The following is a 23,454-nucleotide window of genomic DNA, read 5'->3' as shown; positions in this document are numbered from 1 at the left end:
CCAAGAACCATATGGATATTTATAGCATCATTCGCGGGCCATAAAAAATTATCAACTTTAAAAAGTGCTCCTCCATGGGAGAACGATTCAGGCTGACAAAATTAATTCTAATAATTGTTTTTCTATTTGAAGTCATGTGGGGAGAGCCTAATCTGGCACACACACACATACACACAAACTCAGCCCACTGTCCTAGACAAATGCATAGGTCTAGGGCTTTTTTTGTAGAAAAAGCCCAGCAGGAACTCAGTAGCATATTAGACCACATCCCCTAATATTAGCATATTAGGTCACACACTTATTAGCATATTAGGCCACACCATCTGGGATAATCAAGTGCAAACTGAGGTCAGACTGAGGTCAGAGAATTAGATTCTCTTCTAGAAATGCTTTGGGTTGAAATAGAGGGCCCAAAAGGAAATTTAACTATGGGAGTTTGTTATCGCCCACCAAATCAAAGGATAGAGGATGACTATCTATCTATCTATCTATCTATCTATCTATCTATCTATCTATCTATCTATCTATCTATCTATCTATCTATCTATCTATCTATCAATCAATCATTTTTTTGGCCACTGTGTGACACAGAGTGTTGGACTGGATGGGCCACTGGCCTGATCCAACATGGCTTCTCTTATGTTCTTATGTTCTTAACTGGTGGCAGTAACTTTTCCAGGCCCTTCAGCAATTCTGGCTGGCCAGCCGGTCCCCAGGGAGACTGCTGCACAGTACATCTGGGCCCTGTGATCCCTGCCTGGCCCTGGGAAGGCTGCTGCACTGCATGGCTGGGCCCCACGATCCTCGCTGGCCAGCCAGGCCCCAGGGAGGCTGCCACATGGCTCGGTTCTGCCCACCCCTGGGTTAAGGCCTCTGGACCGAGAGGTGATAAGAAAACCATCTTCAAGTATGTGGAGGGCTGTCATATAGAAGATGGAGCAGAGTTTTTTTTCTGCTGCCCTCGAATCAGAACCTACAGGTTGAAATTGTATTAAAAGACTTTTTGGTTAAACACTAGGAAGGATTTCCTGACAGGGTGATCCCTCAGTGGAAGAGGCTTTCTTGGGAGGTGATGGGTTCTCTTTCTTTGGGGGGGTCTTTAAGTGGAGACTGGATGGCCATATGGCTAAGAAGATATTGGATTTATATCCCGTCCTCCACTCCAAAGAGTCTCAGAGCAGCTCACAATCTCCTTTCCCTTCCTCCCCCACAACAGACACCCTGTGAGGTAGATGAAGATATTGGATTTATATCCCGCCCTCCACTCAGAGTCTCAGAGCGGCTCACAATCTCCTTTACCTTCCTCCCCCACAACAGACACCCTGTGAGGTGGGTAGGGCTGGAGAGGGCTCTCACAGCAGCTGCCCTTTCAAGGACAACCTCTGCCAGAGCTATGGCTGACCCAAGGCCATGTTAGCAGGTGCAAGTGGAGGAGTGGGGAATCAAACCCAGTTCTCCCAGATAAGAGTCCGCACACTTAACCACTACACCAAACTTACTCTCTGATAACATCAATCAATTTGAATGTCCTCTCTTATCTTCTACTTTCTCTGCTATCTGGTTTCCTATTTTAGAATATCTCACTTCACAAGAATCTATTCCAAATATAATTAATGGTCTTTCTTTATGGAAGAATTTTATCTCTTCTCTGCTGTTAGCATTTACACTATGACTTCCTTTAGTTTGTAGTTAATAAGTTCAAGTATATGATATATGTACATTTTCATATGAAGGTTAAAACTGTATAGCTTATTATGTTACGTTTGGTGCATGATCGTACTACATAAAGAGGATGAGAGTAGGCCAAAGCCTTGGCTAGAGTTAATCCCCTGTGCAAGCACCAGTCATTTCTGACTCTGGGGTGACGTTGCTTTCACAACGTTTTCACGGCACACTTTTGACGGGGTGGTTTGCCATTGCCTTCCCCAGTCATCTACGCTTTCCCGCCCAGCAAGCTGGGGACTCCTTTGACCAACCTCGGAAGGATGGAAGGCTGAGTCAACCTAGAGCTGGCTACCTGAACCCAGCTTCCACTGGGGATCGAACTCAGGTCATGAGCAGAGCTTAGGACTGCAGTACTGCAGCTTTAACACTCTGCACCACGGGGTCCCTTAAAGGAAAGGTCCCCTGTGCAAGCATCAGTCATTTCCGACTCTGGGGTGACGTCGCTTTCACAACGTTTTCACGGCTAGACTTTTTACGGGGTGGTTTGCCCTTGCCTTCCCGAGTCATCTACGCTTTCCGTCCCAGCAAGCCGGGGACTCCTTTGACCGACCTCGGAAGGATGGAAGGCCGAGCCGACCTGGAGCCGGCGACCGGAACCCAGCTTCCCTCGGGATCGAAACTTAGGTCGTGAGCAGAGGGCTCCGACTGCAGTACTGCGGCTTTACCACTCTGCGCCATGGGGCAAACATGGTGTTTCTCTGCACAGATGAAATGAAATTATGCAGAAGTGATGCAGGATGCTTTGCCTGATTACCTCAGAGAATAAAAACAAGGGAGGTTGGCATCGCCCTTGATTGGCGCTTGCAGGTGCGGTTGATGACAGAGCTTGGCAGGCATGTCAGGGGAATGTCAAGATTCAGTCTTTTCCTTTTTTAAAAAAAATATCCTTTTTTTGCACAGGGATATCACTTTGCACTACCGGATCCGACGTGCCCCGAATCCTCACGCGCTAGACATCTGTGCGTTTGATGCCCGTGTGAAAAATGGAGACATGATCACAGAGAAGGAAACCGATGCGTGAGTACAGGATGGGCACCCGGGGCTGTTTTCCATGGATAGCAGCCCAGTTAAAACCTCTTGGAGCTTACAGTAGGCCCTGTACGAAAAGCCCTGTAAGCTCCTTTGCATATTACGCCACACTTCCCTGATGTAGCCAATTCTCTTGGAGTTTACAGTAGGAAGAGCCCTGTAAGCTCCTTTGCATATTAGGCAACACCTCCCTGATGTAGCCAATCCTCTTGGAGCTTACAGTAGGCCCTGTAAGAAGAGCCCTGTAAGCTCCTTTGCCTATTAGGCCACACCTCCCTGATGTAGCCAATCCTCTTGGAGCTTACAGTAGGCCCTGTACGAAGAGCCCTGTAAGCTCCTTTGCATATTAGGCCACACTTCCCTGATGTAGCCAATCCTCTTGGAGCTTACAGTAGCCCCTGTACGAAGAGCCCTGTAAGCTCCTTTGCATATTAGGCCTCACCTCCCTGATGTAGCCAATCCTCTTGGAGCTTACAGTAGCCCCTGTATGAAGAGCCCTGTAAGCTCCGTTGCATATTAGGCCACACCTCCCTGATGTAGCCAATCCTCTTGGAGCTTACAGTAGGCCCTGTACGAAGAGCCCTGTAAGCTCCTTTGCATATAAGGCCTCACCTCCCTGATGTAGCCAATCCTCTTGGAGCTTACAGTAGGCCCTGTACGAAGAGCCCTGTAAGCTCCTTTGCATATTAGGCCACGCTTCCCTGATGTAGCCAATTCTCTTGGAGTTTACAGTAGGAAGTGCCCTGTAAGCTCCTTTGCATATTAGGCCACACCTCCCTGATGTAGCCAATACCTTGGAGCTTACAGTAGACCCTGTAAGAAGAGCCCTGTAAGCTCCTTTGCATATTAGGCCACACCTCCCTGATGTAGCCAATCCTCTTGGAGCTTACAGTAGGCCCTGTACGAAGAGCCCTGTAAGCTCCTTTGCATATAAGGCCTCACCTCCCTGATGTAGCCAATCCTCTTGGAGCTTACAGTAGGCCCTGTACGAAGAGCCCTGTAAGCTCCTTTGCATATTAGGCCACGCTTCCCTGATGTAGCCAATTCTCTTGGAGTTTACAGTAGGAAGTGCCCTGTAAGCTCCTTTGCATATTAGGCCACACCTCCCTGATGTAGCCAATACCTTGGAGCTTACAGTAGACCCTGTAAGAAAAGCCCTGTAAGCTCCTTTGCATATTAGGCCACACCTCCCTGATGTAGCCAATCCTCTTGGAGCTTACAGTAGGCCCTGTACGAAGAGCCCTGTAAGCTCCTTTGCATATTAGGCCACACTTCCCTGATGTAGCCAATCCTCTTGGAGCTTACAGTAGCCCCTGTACGAAGAGCCCTGTAAGCTCCTTTGCATATAAGGCCTCACCTCCCTGATGTAGCCAATCCTCTTGGAGCTTACAGTAGGCCCTGTACGAAGAGCCCTGTAAGCTCCTTTGCATATTAGGCCACGCTTCCCTGATGTAGCCAATTCTCTTGGAGTTTACAGTAGGAAGAGCCCTGTAAGCTCCTTTGCATATTAGGCCACACCTCCCTGATGTAGCCAATACCTTGGAGCTTACAGTAGACCCTGTAAGAAGAGCCCTGTAAGCTCCTTTGCATATTAGGCCACACCTCCCTGATGTAGCCAATCCTCTTGGAGCTTACAGTAGGCCCTGTACGAAGAGCCCTGTAAGCTCCTTTGCATATTAGGCCACACTTCCCTGATGTAGCCAATCCTCTTGGAGCTTACAGTAGCCCCTGTACGAAGAGCCCTGTAAGCTCCTTTGCATATAAGGCCTCACCTCCCTGATGTAGCCAATCCTCTTGGAGCTTACAGTAGGCCCTGTACGAAGAGCCCTGTAAACTCCTTTGCATATTAGGCCACGCTTCCCTGATGTAGCCAATTCTCTTGGAGTTTACAGTAGGAAGAGCCCTGTAAGCTCCTTTGCATATTAGGCCACACCTCCCTGATGTAGCCAATACCTTGGAGCTTACAGTAGACCCTGTAAGAAGAGCCCTGTAAGCTCCTTTGCATATTAGGCCACACCTCCCTGATGTAGCCAATCCTCTTGGAGCTTACAGTAGGCCCTGTAAGAAGAGCCCTGTAAGCTCCTTTGCATATTAGGTCACACCTCCCTGATGTAGCCAATCCTCTTGGAGCTTACAGTAGGCCCTGTAAGAAGAGCCCTGAAAGCTCCTTTGCCTATTAGGCCACACCTCCCTGATGTAGCCAATCCTCTTGGAGCTTACAGTAGGCCCTGTAAGCTCCTTTGCATATTAGGCCACACCTCCCTGCTGTAGCCAATCCTCCTGGAGCTTACAGTAGGCCCTGTAAGAAGAGCCCTGTAAGCTCCTTTGCGTATTAGGCAACACCTCCCTGCTGTAGCCAATCCTCTTGGAGCTTACAGTAGGCCCTGTAAGAAGAGCCCTGTAAGCTCCTTTGCGTATTAGGCCACACCTCCCTGATGTAGCCAATCCTCTTGGAGCTTACAGTAGGCCCTGTACGAAGAGCCCTGTAAGCTCCTTTGCATATTAGGCCACACCTCCCTGCTGTAGCCAATCCTCCTGGAGCTTACAGTAGACCCTGTAAGAAGAACCCTGTAAGCTCCTTTGCCTATTAGGTCACACCTCCCTGATGTAGCCAATCCTCTTGGAGCTTACAGTAGGCCCTGTAAGAAGAGCCCTGAAAGCTCCTTTGTCTATTAGGCCACACCTCCCTGATGTAGCCAATCCTCTTGGAGCTTACAGTAGGCCCTGTAAGAAGAGCCCTGTAAGCTCCTTTGCATATTAGGCCACACCTCCCTGATGTAGCCAATCCTCTTGGAGCTTACAGTAGGCCCTGTATGAAGAGCCCTGTAAGCTCCTTGGCATATTAGGCCACACCTCCCTGATGTAGCCAATCCTCTTGGAGCTTACAGTAGGCCCTGTAAGAAGAGCCCTGTAAGCTCCTTTGCATATTAGGCAACACCTCCCTGATGTAGCCAATCCTCTTGGAGCTTACAGTAGGCCCTGTACGAAGAGCCCTGTAAGCTCCTTTGCCTATTAGGCCACACCTCCCCGATGTAGCCAATCCTCTTGGAGCTTACAGTAGGCCCTATAAGAAGGGCCCTGTAAGCTCCTTTGCATATTAGGCCACACCTCCCTGATGTAGCCAATCCTCTTGGAGCTTACAGTAGGCCCTGTATGAAGAGCCCTGTAAGCTCCTTGGCATATTAGGCCACACCTCCCTGATGTAGCCAATCCTCTTGGAGCTTACAGTAGGCCCTGTAAGAAGAGCCCTGTAAGCTCCTTTGCATATTAGGCAACACCTCCCTGATGTAGCCAATCCTCTTGGAGCTTACAGTAGGAAGAGCCCTGTAAGCTCCTTTGCATATTAGGCCACACTTCCCTGATGTAGCCAATCCTCTTGGAGCTTACAGTAGGCCCTGTAAGAAGAGCCCTGTAAGCTTCTTTGCATATTAGGCAACACCTCCCTGATGTAGCCAATCCTCTTGGAGCTTACAGTAGGCCCTGTAAGAAGAGCCCTGTAAGCTCCTTTGCATATTAGGCAACACCTCCCTGATGTAGCCAATCCTCTTGGAGCTTACAGTAGGCCCTGTACGAAGAGCCCTGTAAGCTCCTTTGCCTATTAGGCCACACCTCCCCGATGTAGCCAATCCTCTTGGAGCTTACAGTAGGCCCTGTAAGAAGAGCTCTGTAAGCTCCTTTGCATATTAGGCCACACCTCCCTGATGTAGCCAATCCTCTTGGAGCTTACAGTAGGCCCTGTATGAAGAGCCCTGTAAGCTCCTTTGCATATTAGGCCACACCTCCCTGATGTAGCCAATCCTCTTGGAGCTTACAGTAGGCCCTGTAAGAAGAGCCCTGTAATCTCCTTTGCATATTAGGCAACACCTCCTTGATGTAACCAATCCTCTTGGAGCTTACAGTAGGAAGAGCCCTGTAAGCTCCTTTGCATATTAGGCCACACTTCCCTGATGTAGCCAATCCTCTTGGAGCTTACAGTAGGCCCTGTAAGAAGAGCCCTGTAAGCTTCTTTGCATATTAGGCAACACCTCCCTGATGTAGCCAATCCTCTTGGAGCTTACAGTAGGCCCTGTAAGAAGAGCCCTGTAAGCTCCTTTGCATATTAGGCAACACCTCCCTGATGTAGCCAATCCTCTTGGAGCTTACAGTAGGCCCTGTATGAAGAGCCCTGTAAGCTCCTTGGCATATTAGGCCACACCTCCCTGATGTAGCCAATCCTCTTGGAGCTTACAGTAGGCCCTGTAAGAAGAGCCCTGTAAGCTCCTTTGCATATTAGGCAACACCTCCCTGATGTAGCCAGTCCTCTTGGAGCTTACAGTAGGAAGAGCCCTGTAAGCTCCTTTGCATATTAGGCCACACTTCCCTGATGTAGCCAATCCTCTTGGAGCTTACAGTAGGCCCTGTAAGAACAGCCCTGTAAGCTTCTTTGCATATTAGGCAACACCTCCCTGATGTAGCCAATCCTCTTGGAGCTTACAGTAGGCCCTGTAAGAAGAGCCCTGTAAGCTCCTTTGCATATTAGGCAACACCTCCCTGATGTAGCCAATCCTCTTGGAGCTTACAGTAGGCCCTGTACGAAGAGCCCTGTAAGCTCCTTTGCCTATTAGGCCACACCTCCCCGATGTAGCCAATCCTCTTGGAGCTTACAGTAGGCCCTGTAAGAAGAGCTCTGTAAGCTCCTTTGCATATTAGGCCACACCTCCCTGATGTAGCCAATCCTCTTGGAGCTTACAGTAGGCCCTGTATGAAGAGCCCTGTAAGCTCCTTTGCATATTAGGCCACACCTCCCTGATGTAGCCAATCCTCTTGGAGCTTACAGTAGGCCCTGTAAGAAGAGCCCTGTAATCTCCTTTGCATATTAGGCAACACCTCCCTGATGTAACCAATCCTCTTGGAGCTTACAGTAGGAAGAGCCCTGTAAGCTCCTTTGCAAATTAGGCCACACCTCCCTGATGTAGCCAATCCTCTTGGAGCTTACAGTAGGCCCTGTACAAAGAGCCCTGTAAGCTCCAGGAGGAGCTTACTTATATCCTGACTTTCACCCCAGTAGGGACCCAAAGTGGCTTATAGCAGGCGTGGCCAATGGTAGCTCTCCAGATGTTTTTTTTGCTGGCTGGGGCTGATGGGAGTTGTAGGCAAAATAACATCTGGAGAGCTACCGTTGGCCACCCCTGGCTTACAGCATTCTCCTCTGTTTTGTCCTCACAACAACCCTGGGAGGTGGGTGAGGCTGCGAGCGCGTGACTGTCCCAAGGTCACCCAGCGGACTTCCATGGCACAAGCCGGGATTCGAACCTGTGTTTTATTTCTTATTTTATTTATTTATTTGTTTGTTTTTGCTGATTTCTAGTCCGCCTTTTCCCAGGTCGGGCTCAGGGCGGATTACAACATAACCAGTTAAAATCACGTCATAAGACAGTTAAATTTAAACGGTTAAAACCATTAAAATGAAATCAAATAAGGCAGTGTCAGTAACAGGGACATTCTTCACAGATTGAAACACAGGATGCCGTCAGTGCAGGGAGGCCTATTAGCTGGTGTGAGGACGCCCGCCTGCCTCTGCCAAAAGTCTGGCGGAACAGCTCTGTTTTACAGGCCCTCCGGAATAGCAGTAAATCCGGTAGGGCCCGCATCTCCTTGGGGAGCTGATTCCACCAGGTTGAGGCCAGGACCAAAAAGGCCTTCTCATTGGGCGGCCAAAGTCTTGGAGCTTCAGCTTCAGCAAGTGACCTTCCAGGGATTTCCCAGATCCTAGTCCGACACGTTAATTACCGCACCACTCTGTCTTTACGATCCACCAAGGTGGCTAAACACACTTTCCCGGTGTTGAGGATGGGACTTCAGTGCCCTGTGTAACTTCTTGCTTCTTATCATGACTCTCAGAACCTGAATAATGGAATAATTCTGCGGGACTTCCTTTCTTCACGTGTTCCCCAGAGAGCACTGCGTTCAGAGACAAAAAATGTCTATTGTCCATCCCTGGACCCAAGGAGGCTAGGTTGCGTTCGACGCGAGCGAGGGCCTTCTCGGTGGCAGCTCCAGAATTGCGGAATGCTCTCCCGGAGGCCGTAAGGGCCTTGCGGGATCTCTCCACTTTCCGCAGGGCCTGTAAGACCGAATTGTTCCGACAGGCCTTTGATATCTAACCGGGAGAGAACTGCCACCCGACATCATATAGAGTTCTAGGGGATCACCGTCAGAAAAGAAGAACTCGCTTATGTTATAGGGATACAGCACCATGAAATGGTTTTTTAAAAGTTTAAATTGTAGTGATGTTTTATTGGTTTTAACTTGTGAATATGAATGTTCTCAGCCGCCCTGAGTCTGCTTGCGGAGAGGGCGGGGTAGAAATTTAAAGTAATAAATAAAGTATTAGATAGATAGATAGATAGATAGATAGATAGATAGATAGATAGATAGATAGATAGATAGATAGATAGATAGATAGATAGATAGATAGATAGATGGATGGATGGATAGAGGATGGATAGAGGATGGATGGATGGATGGATGGATGGAGGATAGTTAGAGGATAGAGGATAGATAGAGGATGGATAGATGGATAGAGGATAGATAGAGGATGGATGGATGGATGGATAGAGGATAGATAGAGGATAGATGGATGGATGGATGATAGGAGTGGAGCATATATAGGAGTGGAGGGGGAATTGTGAAAATCAACCTAGTGGTTGTAATTTATGTTCACTTGCGAATGAATTCACAATCGAATATATATTCCAAAATGTTAAGAATAACATCATTTGGTATGTTTAAAATCGTAAGAACTATGCTGAACTAGAGAGTTTGATGTGCTATCAGTGCAAAAAGTGCTGCCATGCGTGAGACCAAGGGGTTCGTATCTGACCGTAAAAAAAATTCAACTTTTCGTTGTCAGATAAGTTGTATGTTGTTGTTCAGTCGCACAGTCGGACTCTCTGTGACCCCATGGACCAAGTCACGCCAAGCCCTCCTGTCTTCCACCATCCTCCGAAGTCTGCTCAAATTTGTTACATCAGTAACGCTGTCCAGCCATCTCCTCTTTTGCCGTCCCCTTCTTCTTTTGCCTTCTGTCTTTCCCAGCATCAGGGTCTTCTCCAGGGATTGCTCCCTTTTCCTTTGGTGGCCAAAGACTTGGAGCTTCAGCTTCAGCTTCTGACCTTCCAGGGAACAGTCAGGGTTGATTTCCCTTAGGACTGACTGATTGGATCTTCTTGCAGTCCAAGGGACTCTCAAATTGTGTATTTGACTTAAAATCCCAGATAGGAATCTGCTTCTTAGGTCTGAATATGCTGGGCACGCCATTCTACAGTGAAAGAGATCTCCCACTGCAGTTAATTTATATAACTTGGCAAATGGTTGTTTTTGAGCCGCAGAATTTTGAAATGCCCGGCTGTAGTTTTCCCGGCTCTTCTGTTGCACTTAGCAGCTTCCGTTGTGGCCTTCCAGATACAAGCGTCTTCTCAGGACAGCCAGCAAATATGAGCTGCAGCAACACGACGTTATCCTTTGCACGTGCTCGGCCTCCTGCAACAGCATTTTGACTGACAATCTAAACGTCAAGCAGGTGCTTGTCGACGAGTGCGCCATGTCCACCGAGCCGGAGACCCTCATCCCGGTAGTGAGCCATCCGAAAGTGGAGAAGGTAAGCGAGCCAAACTACTATTGCTTTCTGAGCCAGTTTCTCTGGACTTACGGTCAGGGAGAGGTCTATGCCAGGAGTGGGAGCCGCATGTGGGTCTTTCACACATATTGTGCAGCTCTTGAAGCCCCCACCGCTCCGTTGGCTGGTTTGGAGAAGGCATTTGTCTCTTTAAATCACTTTGCCAAGCCGAGCCAGCTGGCGACTTGGAGAATGCATTTGAAGTTCAAGTTGCTTTCTTTTCACATCTTCCTTCCTTCCCATTCATGTCTTGCAGCTATCAAACATCTGACATTCATGTCTTGTGGCTGTCACCCATCTGACCCCTTCCTTCCTTCCTTCCTTCCTTCCTTCCTTCCTTCCTTCCTTCCTTCCTTCCTTCCTTCCTTCCTTCCTTCCTTCCTTCCTTCCTTCCTCCCTCCTCTTCTTCCTCCCTCCCTCCTTCCTCCCTTCCTTCCTTCCTCCCTTCCTTCCTCCCTCCCTCCTTCCTTCCTTCCTTCCTTCCTTCCTTCCTTCCTTCCTTCCTTCCTTCCTTCCTCCTTCCTTCCTTCCTCCCTCCCTCCCTCCTTCCTTCCTTCCTTCCTTCCTTCCTTCCTTCCTTCCTTCCTTCCTTCCTTCCTTCCTTCCTTCTTTCCTTCCTTCCTTCCTTCCTTCCCATTCATGTCTTGCAACTCTCAAACTTCTAACTTTCATGTCCTGCGGCTCTCAAACATCTGACATGTATTCTATGTGGCTCTTACCTTAAACAAGTTTGGCCACCCCCGGTTTAGTTAGTTGTGCCGGGGCTGTTATTTCTTTGCATTACCATGACTGTTTCAACCGTTCGCTATTGCACTAATAATTAAAACCACTTGTTGTTTGGAACATTTAACACTAACCTTGCTATTGTTATACTGCCTGAATCCTTACGTCTCTTCAGTCCCGGTTAAAAGGTATTTGCTAAAAAGGAAGAGAGAGGGGTCAGGTGGGTGCTTTGGGCCCTCCCAGACAGACCCTTACTAGAAGAATTTATATTCTGCCCTCCGCTCAGAGTGGCTCACAATCTCCTTTATCTTCCTCCCCCACAACAGACACCCTATGAGGTAGGTGGGGCTGAGAGAGCTCTGACAGAAGCTGTCCTTTCAAGGACAATTCTGCGAGAGCTATGGCTGACCCAAGGCCATTCCAGCAGGTGCAAGTGGAGGAGTGGGGAATCAAACCCGCTTCTCCCAGATAAGAGTCCGCACACTTCACCACTACACCAAACTGGCTCTCTGGGTCTCTCTCTAGGCCACACCCCCCGACATCACCATTGTTTCATACAGGGCTTTTTTTTTTTTTTTTTTAGAAAAAGGTGGTGGTGGCAGCCAGTAGAAGGCCCTTCCTGGTCCCCTGCTTATGACACATAAAAAGACAGAATACAAGAAACGGCCTCATTGTCAAGGAATCTGGGGGAGATTTGGGTTCCGAAAGGCTGGGCAGGTGGGATGCAGAGGCTTCAGCACGGTGCATCTTGTCTTTCAGGTAGTCTTGCTGGGGGATCACAAGCAGCTTCGGCCCGTTGTCCACAACGACTTCTGCAAGGCCCTGGGCATGGAGACCTCCCTCTTTGAGCGCTACAAAGACCAGGCCTTAATGTTGGACATCCAGTATCGCATGGTAAGAGCTGGACTCTCTTCTTGCAAGGGAATTCTGGGAACTGTTCCGATGGCTCAGTCCTAAGCTCTCTCTGCTGTGACCCGAGTGGCCGGGTCTTAGGGTTACCCACCTCCATGTGGTTAAAATATAAATTCAACCGTTTCCGATGTGTAAATATGGAACAATACAATTGACACCAGAAATGTACTTATTATCACACCAAAGTGTGTACAAACATATATTTTGGTGACAAAGACTTAACAACATTTAAATGTACAGTAATGCTTCCATAAAAGCAGCTGGTTACAAAACTCAATCGCGGAAGAAGTCTAACAGTGCAAAAGTCCGCACAACTCCATGTATAGGGCAAAGCCCGCTTCCTTCCTTCCTTCCTTCCTTCCTTCCTTCCTTCCTTCCTTCCTTCCTTCCTTCCTTCCTTCCTTCCTTCCTTCCTTCCTTCCTTCCTTCCTTCCTTCCTTCCCTACGTCCTGTGGTTTCTGTGCTACTTCCAAGGAATTTCACTGGAGAGAGAAAGGGGACTGTACTCCTAGGTAAGATTACGGTTTCGTTTCTTGTCCCTTCGTCAGCCTGATCTCTCCACAACCATCCTTCCATGGAGCCACAGAGAAATAAGTTTTGTTTTTGGATCAACTTATTTCTGGAGCTATGTGCAGAACAAAAAATGAAATGAGTAAACTGTAATTTGTAAACTGCAAACTGTAATTCTAGAACTAGCTCACACTAACTTCACAGCTAGCTCACAGTAACTTCACTTAGAGGGAGCACTGGTTAGAAGCTAAACAGGACAGGCCCTGGCAAGTATTTGGAAGGGCAACCTCCAAGGAATCATAGAGAATCACAGAATCATAGAGTTGGGAGGAACCTCCAGGGTCATCTAGTCCAACCCCCTGCACAATGCAGGAAATTCACAAACGCCTCCCCCTAAATTCACAGGATCTGCATTGCTGTCAGATGGCCATCTAGCCTCTGCTTTAAAACCTCCAACGAAGGAGAGCCCACCACCTCCTGAGGAAGCCTGTTCCACTGAGGAATGCCTGGCGGAAGAGTGCCGTTTTGCAGGCCCTACGGAAATGTGAAAGCTTTCACAGGGCCCTGATCTCTTCCGGTAGCTCATTCCACCAGCTGGGGCAGCAACAGAAAAGACCCTGGCTCTCGTTGATTTGAGCCTCGCTTCTCTGATGCCGGGAACCGTCAACAGTTCTTGAGACCCGGACCGAAGTGCTCACCGGAGCATGTGCAGGGAAAGGCGGTGTCAAGTCTGCTATGAATTACTCAATACCTGTATTAAGTTTGGTTCTGAAGTGAAGGAGTCTGGGTACTTTACAGTGTACACCGATTGCTGCTAGCTCACTTTCCTGCCCCCTCACTAGAGAGGCCTTTGTTGTGTAGTCTGCTTTGAAATGCTAACATGTGAATAAGATAAGGGCGCCTTCCCAGCCTTGCTCTCTGTGGGAGAGGCTTCGGCCTGGGAACGAAGGGAGTAGCATCCTAGTGCGAAAATGTGTTGCATAGATTACCCCCACCGTAGGAATTCCTTTCATCTGTACCTTAAATGCTGGTTTAGAGCCTATGTATTTTAGTCCTTCAATCCATGGTCTCTAGTTCTGTTTACAATAAACTTGTTACTCTGTTTCACCAAGAGACTCGTTATTGAATTCAGCCGACTTGACAGGCGGTCCCTAAAGTATGCAGAACCCTGGCCCTATAGGGCTTTAAAGGTAATAACCAGCACCTTGAAACAAATCCGGCACAACTATCAGTAGCCAGTGCAGCGCTTTCAGCACAGGCCGAACGTGCTCCCGTAGAGGAACTCCCATTAACAGCCTGGCTGCAGCATTCTACGCTAGCTGGAGTCGCCGGATTTGGGACAAGTTCAGCCCCATGTAGAGGGCATTACAGTAATCTAGTCTCGAGGGGACCGTAGCGTGGATCACTGTTGCCGAGTCGTCGCGTGCCAAATGAATCCTTTAAGATGGCACGGATGGTATGCGCACTTGGGGCGTAATTGTCGTGGGCAGCCTAAGTTGCCCCAAGTTGTCAACAGTCTTGGCCCTAAAGGAAGTGGCAGCCTTTGCTGGGAGGCCAGTGGGATGGCGTAGCAGGGCGAGGACGTCCGCTTGCCTCAACCGTAGAGCTGGCGGAACAGCTCCGTTTTACAGGCCCTCCGGAATGGTAACGAATCCGGAAGGGCCCGAATCTCTGTAGGGAGCTGATTCCATCAGGTCGGGGCCAGGGCAGAAAAGGCCCTGGTCAAGGCAAGCTGGACGTCCTTTAGGCCAGGAATGGTCAAAAGATGTTGGCCGGCCGATCGCAGCAGTCTTCGGGGCTCGTATGGGGAGAGGCGGTCCCACAGGTATGCCGGTCTGAACATCCCTTTGTCTTCAAGCCCCGCTAGGGGCTGCCACCAGTCAGGTTGACTGTGGCGGAGGGGTGAGGGGGAGAAGAAGTTCCTTGATGCCCACAGTGGTCATCTCCCATGGTTTCCAGGCTTCTTTGGCCAGTTTGGTTTAGTGGTTCAGTGTGCGCACTCTTACCTGTGAGAACTGGGTTTGATTCCCCACTCCTCTACTTGCAGCTGCTGGAATGGCCTTGGGTTCTGGCAGAGGTTGTCCTTGAAAGGGCAGCTGCTGTGAGAGTTCTCTCAGCCCCACCCACCTCACAGGGTGTCTGTTGTGGGGGAGGAAGGGAAAGGAGATTGTGAGCCGCTCTGAGACTCTGAGAGCCAGTTTGGTGCAGAGAGCCAGTCTGGTGTGGCAGTTAGGTGTGCGGACTCTTATCTGGGAGATCCGGGTTTGATTCCCCACTCCTCCACTTGCAGCTGCTGGAATGGCCCTGGGTTCTGGCAGAGGTTGTCCTTGAAAGGGCAGCTGCTGTGAGAGTTCTCTCAGCCCCACCCACCTCACAGGGTGTCTGTTGTGGGAGAGGAGGAAGGGAAAGGAGATTGTGAGCCGCTCTGAGACTCTGAGAGCCAGTTTGGTGCAGAGAGCCAGTCTGGTGTGGCGGTTAGGTGTGCGGACTCTTATCTGGGAGATCCGGGTTTGATTCCCCACTCCTCCACTTGCACCTGCTGGAATGGCCTTGGGTTAACCATAGCTCTTGTAGGAGTTGTCCTTGAAAAGAGAGCTTCTGGGGGGGTCTTCTTAGCCCCACCCACCTCACAGGGTGTCTGTTGTGGGGGAGGAAGGTAAAGGAGATTGTGAGCCGCTCTGAGACTCTGAGTGGAGGGCGGAATATAAGTCCAATGTTGTCGTCGTCTTCTTCCCGGCATGCCCGCCTACAAAAACTGCTCTCTTTTGTGTCACTCCAGCAACGAGACATTTGCTGGTTTCCATCCATCACCTTTTACGAGAGCAGACTGAAGACTTGTCCCGGGCTCTTCCGCCATCCCAGCGTCTTCTCCCACTCCGACCGGAAACACTGCCCCATCATCTTCGGCCACCTCGAAGGCAAAGAGAAGAGCCTGATGGTCTCGACAGAAGACGGGAATGAGAACTCTTTGTCCAACCTCGAGGAAGCCGAGCAGGTGGTGAGTACACGCTGGCCAGAGAGCCAAGAGCCCGAGCTTCTTTCCACTGAACTTGGCCTTAGAGGAAGGGTGTTAAACTAATTTGTTATGAGGGTCGGATCCGACATAAATGAGACCTTGTCGGGCCGGGCCATCTGCATCATAAAATGGGTGGTGACATGATGGAGGTTTACAAGATTGTGCATGGGATGAAGAAAGTAGGGACGGTGGCTCAGTGGCAGAGCATCTGCTTGGGAAGCAGAAGGTCCCAGGTTCAATCCCCGGCATCTCCAACTCAAAAGGGTCCAGGCAAGTAGGCGTGAAAAACCTCAGCTGGAGACCCTGGAGAGCAGGGGAGGGACGGTGGCTCAGTGGTAGAGCATCTACTTGGGAAACAGAAGGTCCCAGGTTCAATCCCTGGCATCTCCAACTCAAAAGGATCTAGGCAAATAGGCCTGAAAACCCTTAGCTTGAGACCCTGGAGAGCCGCTGCCGGTCTGATACTGACTTCGATGGACTGAGGGTCTGATTCAGTATAAGGCAGCTTCAGATGTTCATATGTATGGGAGGAATCGTGGCTCAGGGGTAGAGCATCTTCGTGCGAAGCAGAAGGTCCCTGGTTCAATCCCCGGCATCTCCAACTCAAAAGGGTCCAGGCAAATAGGCCTGAAAAACCTCAGCTTGAGACCCTGGAGAGCAGGGGAGGGATGGTGGCTCAGTGGTAGAGCATCTGCTTGGTAAGCAGAAGGTCCCAGGTTCAATCCCTGGCATCTCCAAAAAAGGGTCCAGGCAAATAGGTGTGAGAAACCTCCGCTTGAGACCCTGGAGAGCCGCTGCCAGTCTGAGTAGACAATACTGACTTTGACGGACCCAGGGTCTGATTCAGTAGAAGGCAGCTTCGTATGTCCGTACGTAGAGAAAGAAGTACTTTTCTCCATCTCACAATACGAGAACTCGTGGGCATTCAATGAAATTGCTGAGCAGTCGGGTTAGAACGGATAAAAGGAAGTCCTTCTTCACCCAAAGGGCATTACAGTAATCGTGTCAATCCCCGGGCCGAGGGAGGCGAGACTGAAGTCTACCAGAGAAAGAGCCTTCTCAATTGATGCCCCCCACTGGTGGAACCAACTCCCAGAAGATGTAACATCTCTATTTCGACTTGCCTTTAGCTAAACTACAGTATAAGTAGATGCCCAACATCGTTGAATGTATTGCACCAACTCTAGCACCAAAAATTGTTTTAAACTGTTTTACTCGTAATTGATTGTTAGTTTTAATTGTTTGCTCACTGTTTTTATCGTTTGGTGTTTAATCGTTGTTAGCCGCCCTGAGCCTGCTTCGGCGGGGAAGGCGGGATAGAAATACAAAGAATCAATCAATCAATCAATAATAAATTAACATGTGGAATTCCCTGCCACAGGAGGTGGCGGCTACAAGCATAGCCAGCTTCACGAGGGGATTGGATAAAAATGAGGAGCGGAGGTCCATCGGTGGCTATTAGTGTAAAGGACAAAGAACGCGTAATAGTAATTCCAGGCCTTTTGAAGATTCCTCTCCTCTGGATTGCAAGGGTTAATCTTTATCTTTGCACGGTGAAGTTCACAGCTGCATCAAATCAGGCCGAGGCAGCCTAATAGGCGGGGTGGAAGCTAGGTGCCCAAGCCCCTGGAGCGGGAAGAGAATTAGGAAGAGGAGATAACGTTTTACTTGCAGTTGGTGCCAGGAAGATAACTGCAATTCGTTTTGCTTTGTGGTTGAAAACAACCTTCCTCAGAAGGGAAGAGGTGCGGGCTCTGTGGAATCTGGACCAATTCCGCAGGGCCTGTAAGACCATTCTTTTTAGGCAGGCCTTTTAGACTGCTGACAAAAGCAGAATTATTTGGTTCAACCCACCAAATGATTCCATCTAACGACCTTTCCCATTATATAAATGGACAGAATAGCACCAGGAACATCACCGCTGCTGCTAAATTATGGAATAGCTTAGACAATTGGAATGGTTTTAGATATTGTTGTTTTAAATTATTGTATAATTTAAATGTTGCTTTTAAACTTACTATGTAGTGTATAATTTTATCGAACTCGTTGTTAGCCGCCCTGAGCCTGCCTAGGCGGGGAGGGCGGGATATAAATAAAATTTATTATTATTATTATTAAGCCAGAGCGAGGAATCTGCTAACGGCTTGGAATTGTTACAAGTGGTAACTATTGGGGAAGTTACTTGGACTGAATATCCTTGTGGTGCCCTTTTGTTTTCTTTCCCCTCTCTTTTGGTCCTGGAATTGAGTCAATAAAAACGAACTGTGTTCTCTTTTGACTCAGACGTTCCCTTCCTGGTGCAGTAATTACGCCCGTAGCCGGGTGAGAGAACCCTATCTGGGAGTGGCAGTCTCCTTTACAATTAGCCACAGCATATTTTTGGAATTGTCTGGGGCAGTGATGCTCCGTATTCTTGGTGCTTGGGGTGGGCACAGTGGGAGGGCTTCTAGGGTCCTGGCCCCACTGATGGACCTCCTGATGGCACCTGGGTTTTTTTGGCCACTGTGTGACACAGAGTGCTGGACTGGATAGGCCATTGGCTTGATCCAACATGGCTTCTCTTACGTTCTTATGCCTGGGGGCAGTGATGCTCTGTATTCTTGCTGCGGGGCAGGGGCGGGGGCAAAGTGGAAGGGCTTCTAGCCCCAATTGTGAACCTCCTGATGGCACTTGGGTTTTTTTGGGCCACTGTGTGACACACTGTGTGACACAATGTTGGACTGGATGGGCCATTGGCCTGATCCAACAGGACTTCTCTTATGTTCTTATGTGACACAGAGTGTTGGACTGGATGGGCCATTGGCCTGATCCAACATGGCTTCTCTTATGTTCTTATGTGACACAGAGTGTTGGACTGGATGGGCCATTGGCCTGATCCAACATGGCTTCTCTTATGTTCTTATGTGACACAGAGTGTTGGACTGCAGGGGCCATGGGCCTGATCCAACATGGTCTCTACGGCCCCTTCAGACTCTTTACATAAGAACATAAGAGAAGCCATGAATCAGGCCAATGGCCCATCCAGTCCAACATTCTGTGTCACATAAGAACATAAGAGAAGCCCTGTTGGATCAGGCCAATGGCCCATCCAGTCCAACACTCTGTGTCACACAGTGGCCAAAAAAAACCCCAAGTGCCATCAGGAGGTTCACAAGTGGGGCTAGAAGCCCTTCCACTTTGCCCCCACAGCAGCAAGAATACAGAGCATCACTGCCCCAGACAGTTCCAATAATATGCTGTGGCTAATAGCCACTGACGGACTTCTGCTCCATATTTTCATCCAATCCCCTCTTGAAGCTGGCTATGCTTGCATCCACCACCACCTCCTGTGGCAGTGAATTCCACATGTTAATCACCCTTTGCGTGAAGAAGGACTTCCTTTTATCAGTTCTAACCCGACTGCTCAGCAATTTCATCGAATGCCCACGAGTTCTTGTATTGTGAGAAAGGGAAAAAAGTACTTCTTTCTCTGCCTTTTCCATCCCATGCATGATCTTGCAAACCCCTCTCATGTCACCCCGCAGACAACATTTCTCCAAGCTAAAGAGTCCCAAGCGTCTTAACCTTTCTTCACAGGGAAAGTGTTCCAACCCTTGAATCATTCTACTTGCCCTTTTCTTTGATTCTGTGATTCTAAATGCTTTCCTTCAGGCAAAGATAGCAAAGCAGCTGACCCTGGATGGGACCACTAAGCCCGAGCAGATCGCCATCCTGACTCCTTACAACGCCCAGGTCGTCGAGGTCAAGAAACTGCTTTCTCGAAAAGGGCTGCAAAGTGTGACCGTCTGCACCATCATGAAAAGTCAAGGCAAGTTGCTGATGCTTAAAGCGGCATTGTGCATTTCAGAAGACTGCCTCTGCCCCAGAGGCGCCCCGGACCACACCAGCAGTATTCCCTCTAAGCCAGGGGTGGCTAAACTTGCTTAACAGAAGAGACGCATAGAATAAACGTCAGATGTTGGAGAGCGGCAAGACAAGAACAGCAGATAAGAACATAAGAGAAGCCATGTTGGATCAGGCCAGTGGCCCATCCAGTCCAACACTCTATGTCACATAAGAACATAAGAGAAGCCCTGTTGGATCAGGCCAGTGGCCCCTCCAGTCCAACACTCTGTGTCACATAAGAACATAAGAGAAGCCATGTTGGATCAGGCCAGTGGCCCCTCCAGTCCAACACTCTGTGTCACATAAGAACATAAGAGAAGCCATGTTGGATCAGGCCAGTGGCCCCTCCAGTCCAACACTCTGTGTCACATAAGAACAGCCATATTGGATCAGGCCACTGGCCCATCCAGTCCAACACTCTATGTCACATAAGAACATAAGAGAAGCCATGTTGAATCAGGCCAGTGGCCCCTCCAGTCCAACACTCTGTGTCACATAAGAACATAAGAGAAGCCATGTTGGATCAGGCCAGTGGCTCCTCCAGTCCAACACTCTGTGTCACATAAGAACAGCCATATTGGATCAGGCCACTGGCCCATCCAGTCCAACACTCTATGTCACATAAGAACATAAGAGAAGCCATGTTGGATCAGGCCAGTGGCCCCTCCAGTCCAACACTCTGTGTCACATAAGAACATAAGAGAAGCCATGTTGGATCAGGCCAGTGGCCCCTCCAGTCCAACACTCTGTGTCACATAAGAACAGCCATATTGGATCAGGCCACTGGCCCATCCAGTCCAACACTCTATGTCACATAAGAACATAAGAGAAGCCCTGTTGGATCAGGCCAGTGGCCCCTCCAGTCCAACACTCTGTGTCACATAAGAACATAAGAGAAGCCATGTTGGATCAGGCCAGTGGCCCCTCCAGTCCAACACTCTGTGTCACATAAGAACAGCCATATTGGATCAGGCCACTGGCCTATCCAGTCCAACACTCTATGTCACATAAGAACATAAGAGAAGCCATGTTGGATCAGGCCAGTGGCCCATCCAGTCCAACACTCTGTGTCACATAAGAACATAAGAGAAGCCCTGTTGGATCAGGCCAGTGGCCCCTCCAGTCCAACACTCTGTGTCACATAAGAACATAAGAGAAGCCATGTTGGATCAGGCCAGTGGCCCCTCCAGTCCAACACTCTGTGTCACATAAGAACAGCCATATTGGATCAGGCCACTGGCCCATCCAGTCCAACACTCTATGTCACATAAGAACATAAGAGAAGCCATGTTGGATCAGGCCAGTGGCCCATCCAGTCCAACACTCTGTGTCACATAAGAACATAAGAGAAGCCCTGTTGGATCAGGCCAGTGGCCCCTCCAGTCCAACACTCTGTGTCACATAAGAACATAAGAGAAGCCATGTTGGATCAGGCCAGTGGCCCCTCCAGTCCAACACTCTGTGTCACATAAGAACAGCCATATTGGATCAGGCCACTGGCCCATCCAGTCCAACACACTGTGTCACATAAGAACATAAGAGAAGCCCTGTTGGATCAGGCCAGTGGCCCATCCAGTCCAACACTCTGTGTCACATAAGAACATAAGAGCACACTTCATCACACAGATGATAGGATGGAATGGGGCACACTTCATCAGATGATAGGATGGAATGGAAAATAGTCCTAAATACAGAGAAAGTGGGCAGTGAGTTAGTATGCAAAGTCATATATGTATATATGACACTGCGTGTTGGACTGGATGGGCCATTGGCCCGATCCAACATGGCTTCTCTTACGTTCTTATGTTCTTATGTCATGGAAATGTTTTTTAGCAGATTAAAAGAATCACAACAGACTCTTTATCTATTGCACTTCACACTGACGATACCCAATTACATAGACATCAATCTGCTATTCCAGCATTTATTGCCTTTGTTGTTGCTTCAGCCCAGTCAACACAAACTAATAATCACCAGATCCCAACTTGTGATTCTTTCAGTGTGTAACTTGACGTCTGCTTTGTTCCCTCTAAGCTGAGTTAAGGTGAGCTGGCTCACAAATTTTTAGCCTTCAGCTCACACTTTTTTACCTTACATCAGGAAGCATGACCCCCGAGCACACTAACTGAAGAAGAAGATGATGATGATATTGGATTTATATCCCGCCCTCCACTCTGAATCTCAGAGTCTCAGAGCGGCTTACAATTTCCTTTACCTTCCTCCCCCACAACAAACATCCTGTGAGGTGGGTGGGGCTGAGAGAACTCTCACAGCTGCTGCCCTTTCAAGGACAACCTCTGCCAGAGCTATGGCTGACCCAAGGCCATGCTAGCAGGTGCAAGTGGAGGAGTGGGGAATCAAACCCGGTTCTCCCAGATAAGAGTCCGCACACTTCACCACTACACCAAACTGGCTCTCTAATTGATGCAGGAGCTCACGACTTTAATGCCGGTAGCTCACAAAGTAGAATTTTGGCTCACAACACCTTTGCAGCTTAGAGGGAACATTGCCCCCCCCCCCCCCCCCAGTCGACCAGGATTAACTTTTGCATGTCAATTTTCTGTCTCCAGGAAGCGAATGGAGGTATGTGATTGTCTCCACCGTACGGTCCTGTCCCCGGTCGGCTATCGACAAAAGGCCCACCATCGCCTGGCAGAAGAAGAATTTAGGGTTTGTGACGGACCCCAACCAAGTCAACGTCTGCATCACCCGGGCGCAGGAAGGCCTCTGCATCATTGGTAAGTACTCCGGGAGGGTCTGGGCAGAGGATATTCAGGGAGGTGGCTGAATAAAGCCAGCCCCTGCCCCCCGGCGCTGGTATTCCAAGGAGGCCTCCCGTCCAAGTACTCGCCAGAGTCGACCCCGTTTAGCTTCCGAGATCTGATGAGATTGGGCTTGCTTGGGCTATCCAGGGTTAGGGCTTCAGAACCCGCTTTTCGTTGTGCGAGAAGTCCTTCGGTGGGACTGCTGGGCGAGGGGCCACAGTTCCGTCAGGTCCTCGGTCGCAGCACCGCGATGCTAATTTTTTGTTTTCCTTCTTCCGTCCCCTTCTGCCTCCCTTCCCCCTCCCGCTTCTAGGCAACCGTTACCTCCTTGAAAGCAACCCCTTGTGGCGAAGGCTCGTGCAGCATTACCGGGACCAAGGATGCCTCACCAATGCTGCCGCGATCCAGATTATGAAGCGGAAGGCTCTTCACTGAAGAGAGCGCAGCTCCACCTGGACAAACCCTGGCACCAGATCAGTGGCCCTCTTAGATCTGTTATGGCGATAGACCACCAGGTCGTTCCAGGAGATTTACAATGCGCCACGAGCAGTGTACCACAAAGAACCTTGAACCTTAACCGGAGGACCATATAACGTGGATGGCCTGCCACCGGTGGCCCAGGTAGCATTATGTAGGGCCACACCTGGTGGGCCAGGGAGCATCCATTCAGGCTTTCTCTCCTTCCTGGCTACTGCTGCAGTGCTTCCTGGTAGAACTGGGATGCTTCCTGGCAGAGTCGACCAATGGCGAAATCTATCCAAACCGCTGGAGGGTCGCATCCAAATTACACAGGGCTCGTTTGTGGCAACCACTGGATCCTACTGCCTGTGAGCTTCGATGCATTCCTCCTCTTACATGCCACTTTTTGTTTCTTGATGCATTCTCGCCAGAAGAGAGAGATTTTTTTTTCTCTCAATGCAGAGGCGAAAGGTTCGGGGCGCTTTGTGGAATTCCCTGCCTGCCGTTCTTGGAAACTGCCTCTTCCTTCAGGTTGGGTTTGAGGACCAAACTGGATACCTTTGGAAACTTGACAGTAGTTTGCGAAAGACTTTCAGGAGAACACCAGCTATGGCGGAACCAAAGGCCGAAGCCGCCTGTGCCACAACTGAGAGCCAGTTGGCGTAGCGGTGAAGAGCGCCAGACTCTAATCTAGAGAACCGGGTTTGATTCCCCGTTCCGCCGCATGCACCTGCTGGAGTGAACTTGGGTCAGCCACAAGTTCTCACAGAGCT

The 23,454-nt window shown here is 49.4% G+C and overlaps 1 protein-coding gene across 1 annotated transcript in view; it reads left to right on the top strand.

Annotated features, from left to right (window-relative positions):
- HELZ2 (helicase with zinc finger 2) overlaps nucleotides 1-22,657 on the top strand; it is a 67,677-nt gene extending 45,020 nt beyond the window's left edge. The window contains exons 14-20 of the mRNA XM_060230581.1: nucleotides 2,626-2,742; nucleotides 10,198-10,393; nucleotides 11,894-12,028; nucleotides 15,336-15,554; nucleotides 19,224-19,384; nucleotides 22,032-22,195; nucleotides 22,536-22,657. Coding sequence (XP_060086564.1) covers nucleotides 2,626-2,742; nucleotides 10,198-10,393; nucleotides 11,894-12,028; nucleotides 15,336-15,554; nucleotides 19,224-19,384; nucleotides 22,032-22,195; nucleotides 22,536-22,657 — 1,114 coding nt within the window. The remainder of the gene's footprint in view (nucleotides 1-2,625; nucleotides 2,743-10,197; nucleotides 10,394-11,893; nucleotides 12,029-15,335; nucleotides 15,555-19,223; nucleotides 19,385-22,031; nucleotides 22,196-22,535) is intronic.
- The last annotated feature ends 797 nt before the right edge of the window (nucleotides 22,658-23,454 follow it).

The sequence above is a fragment of the Heteronotia binoei genome, chromosome 2 (assembly GCF_032191835.1).
Source record: "Heteronotia binoei isolate CCM8104 ecotype False Entrance Well chromosome 2, APGP_CSIRO_Hbin_v1, whole genome shotgun sequence".
NCBI lineage: Eukaryota > Metazoa > Chordata > Lepidosauria > Squamata > Gekkonidae > Heteronotia > Heteronotia binoei.
Note: the sequence above shows the minus strand (reverse complement) of the source record. Positions and strands in the feature narration are given on the sequence as shown.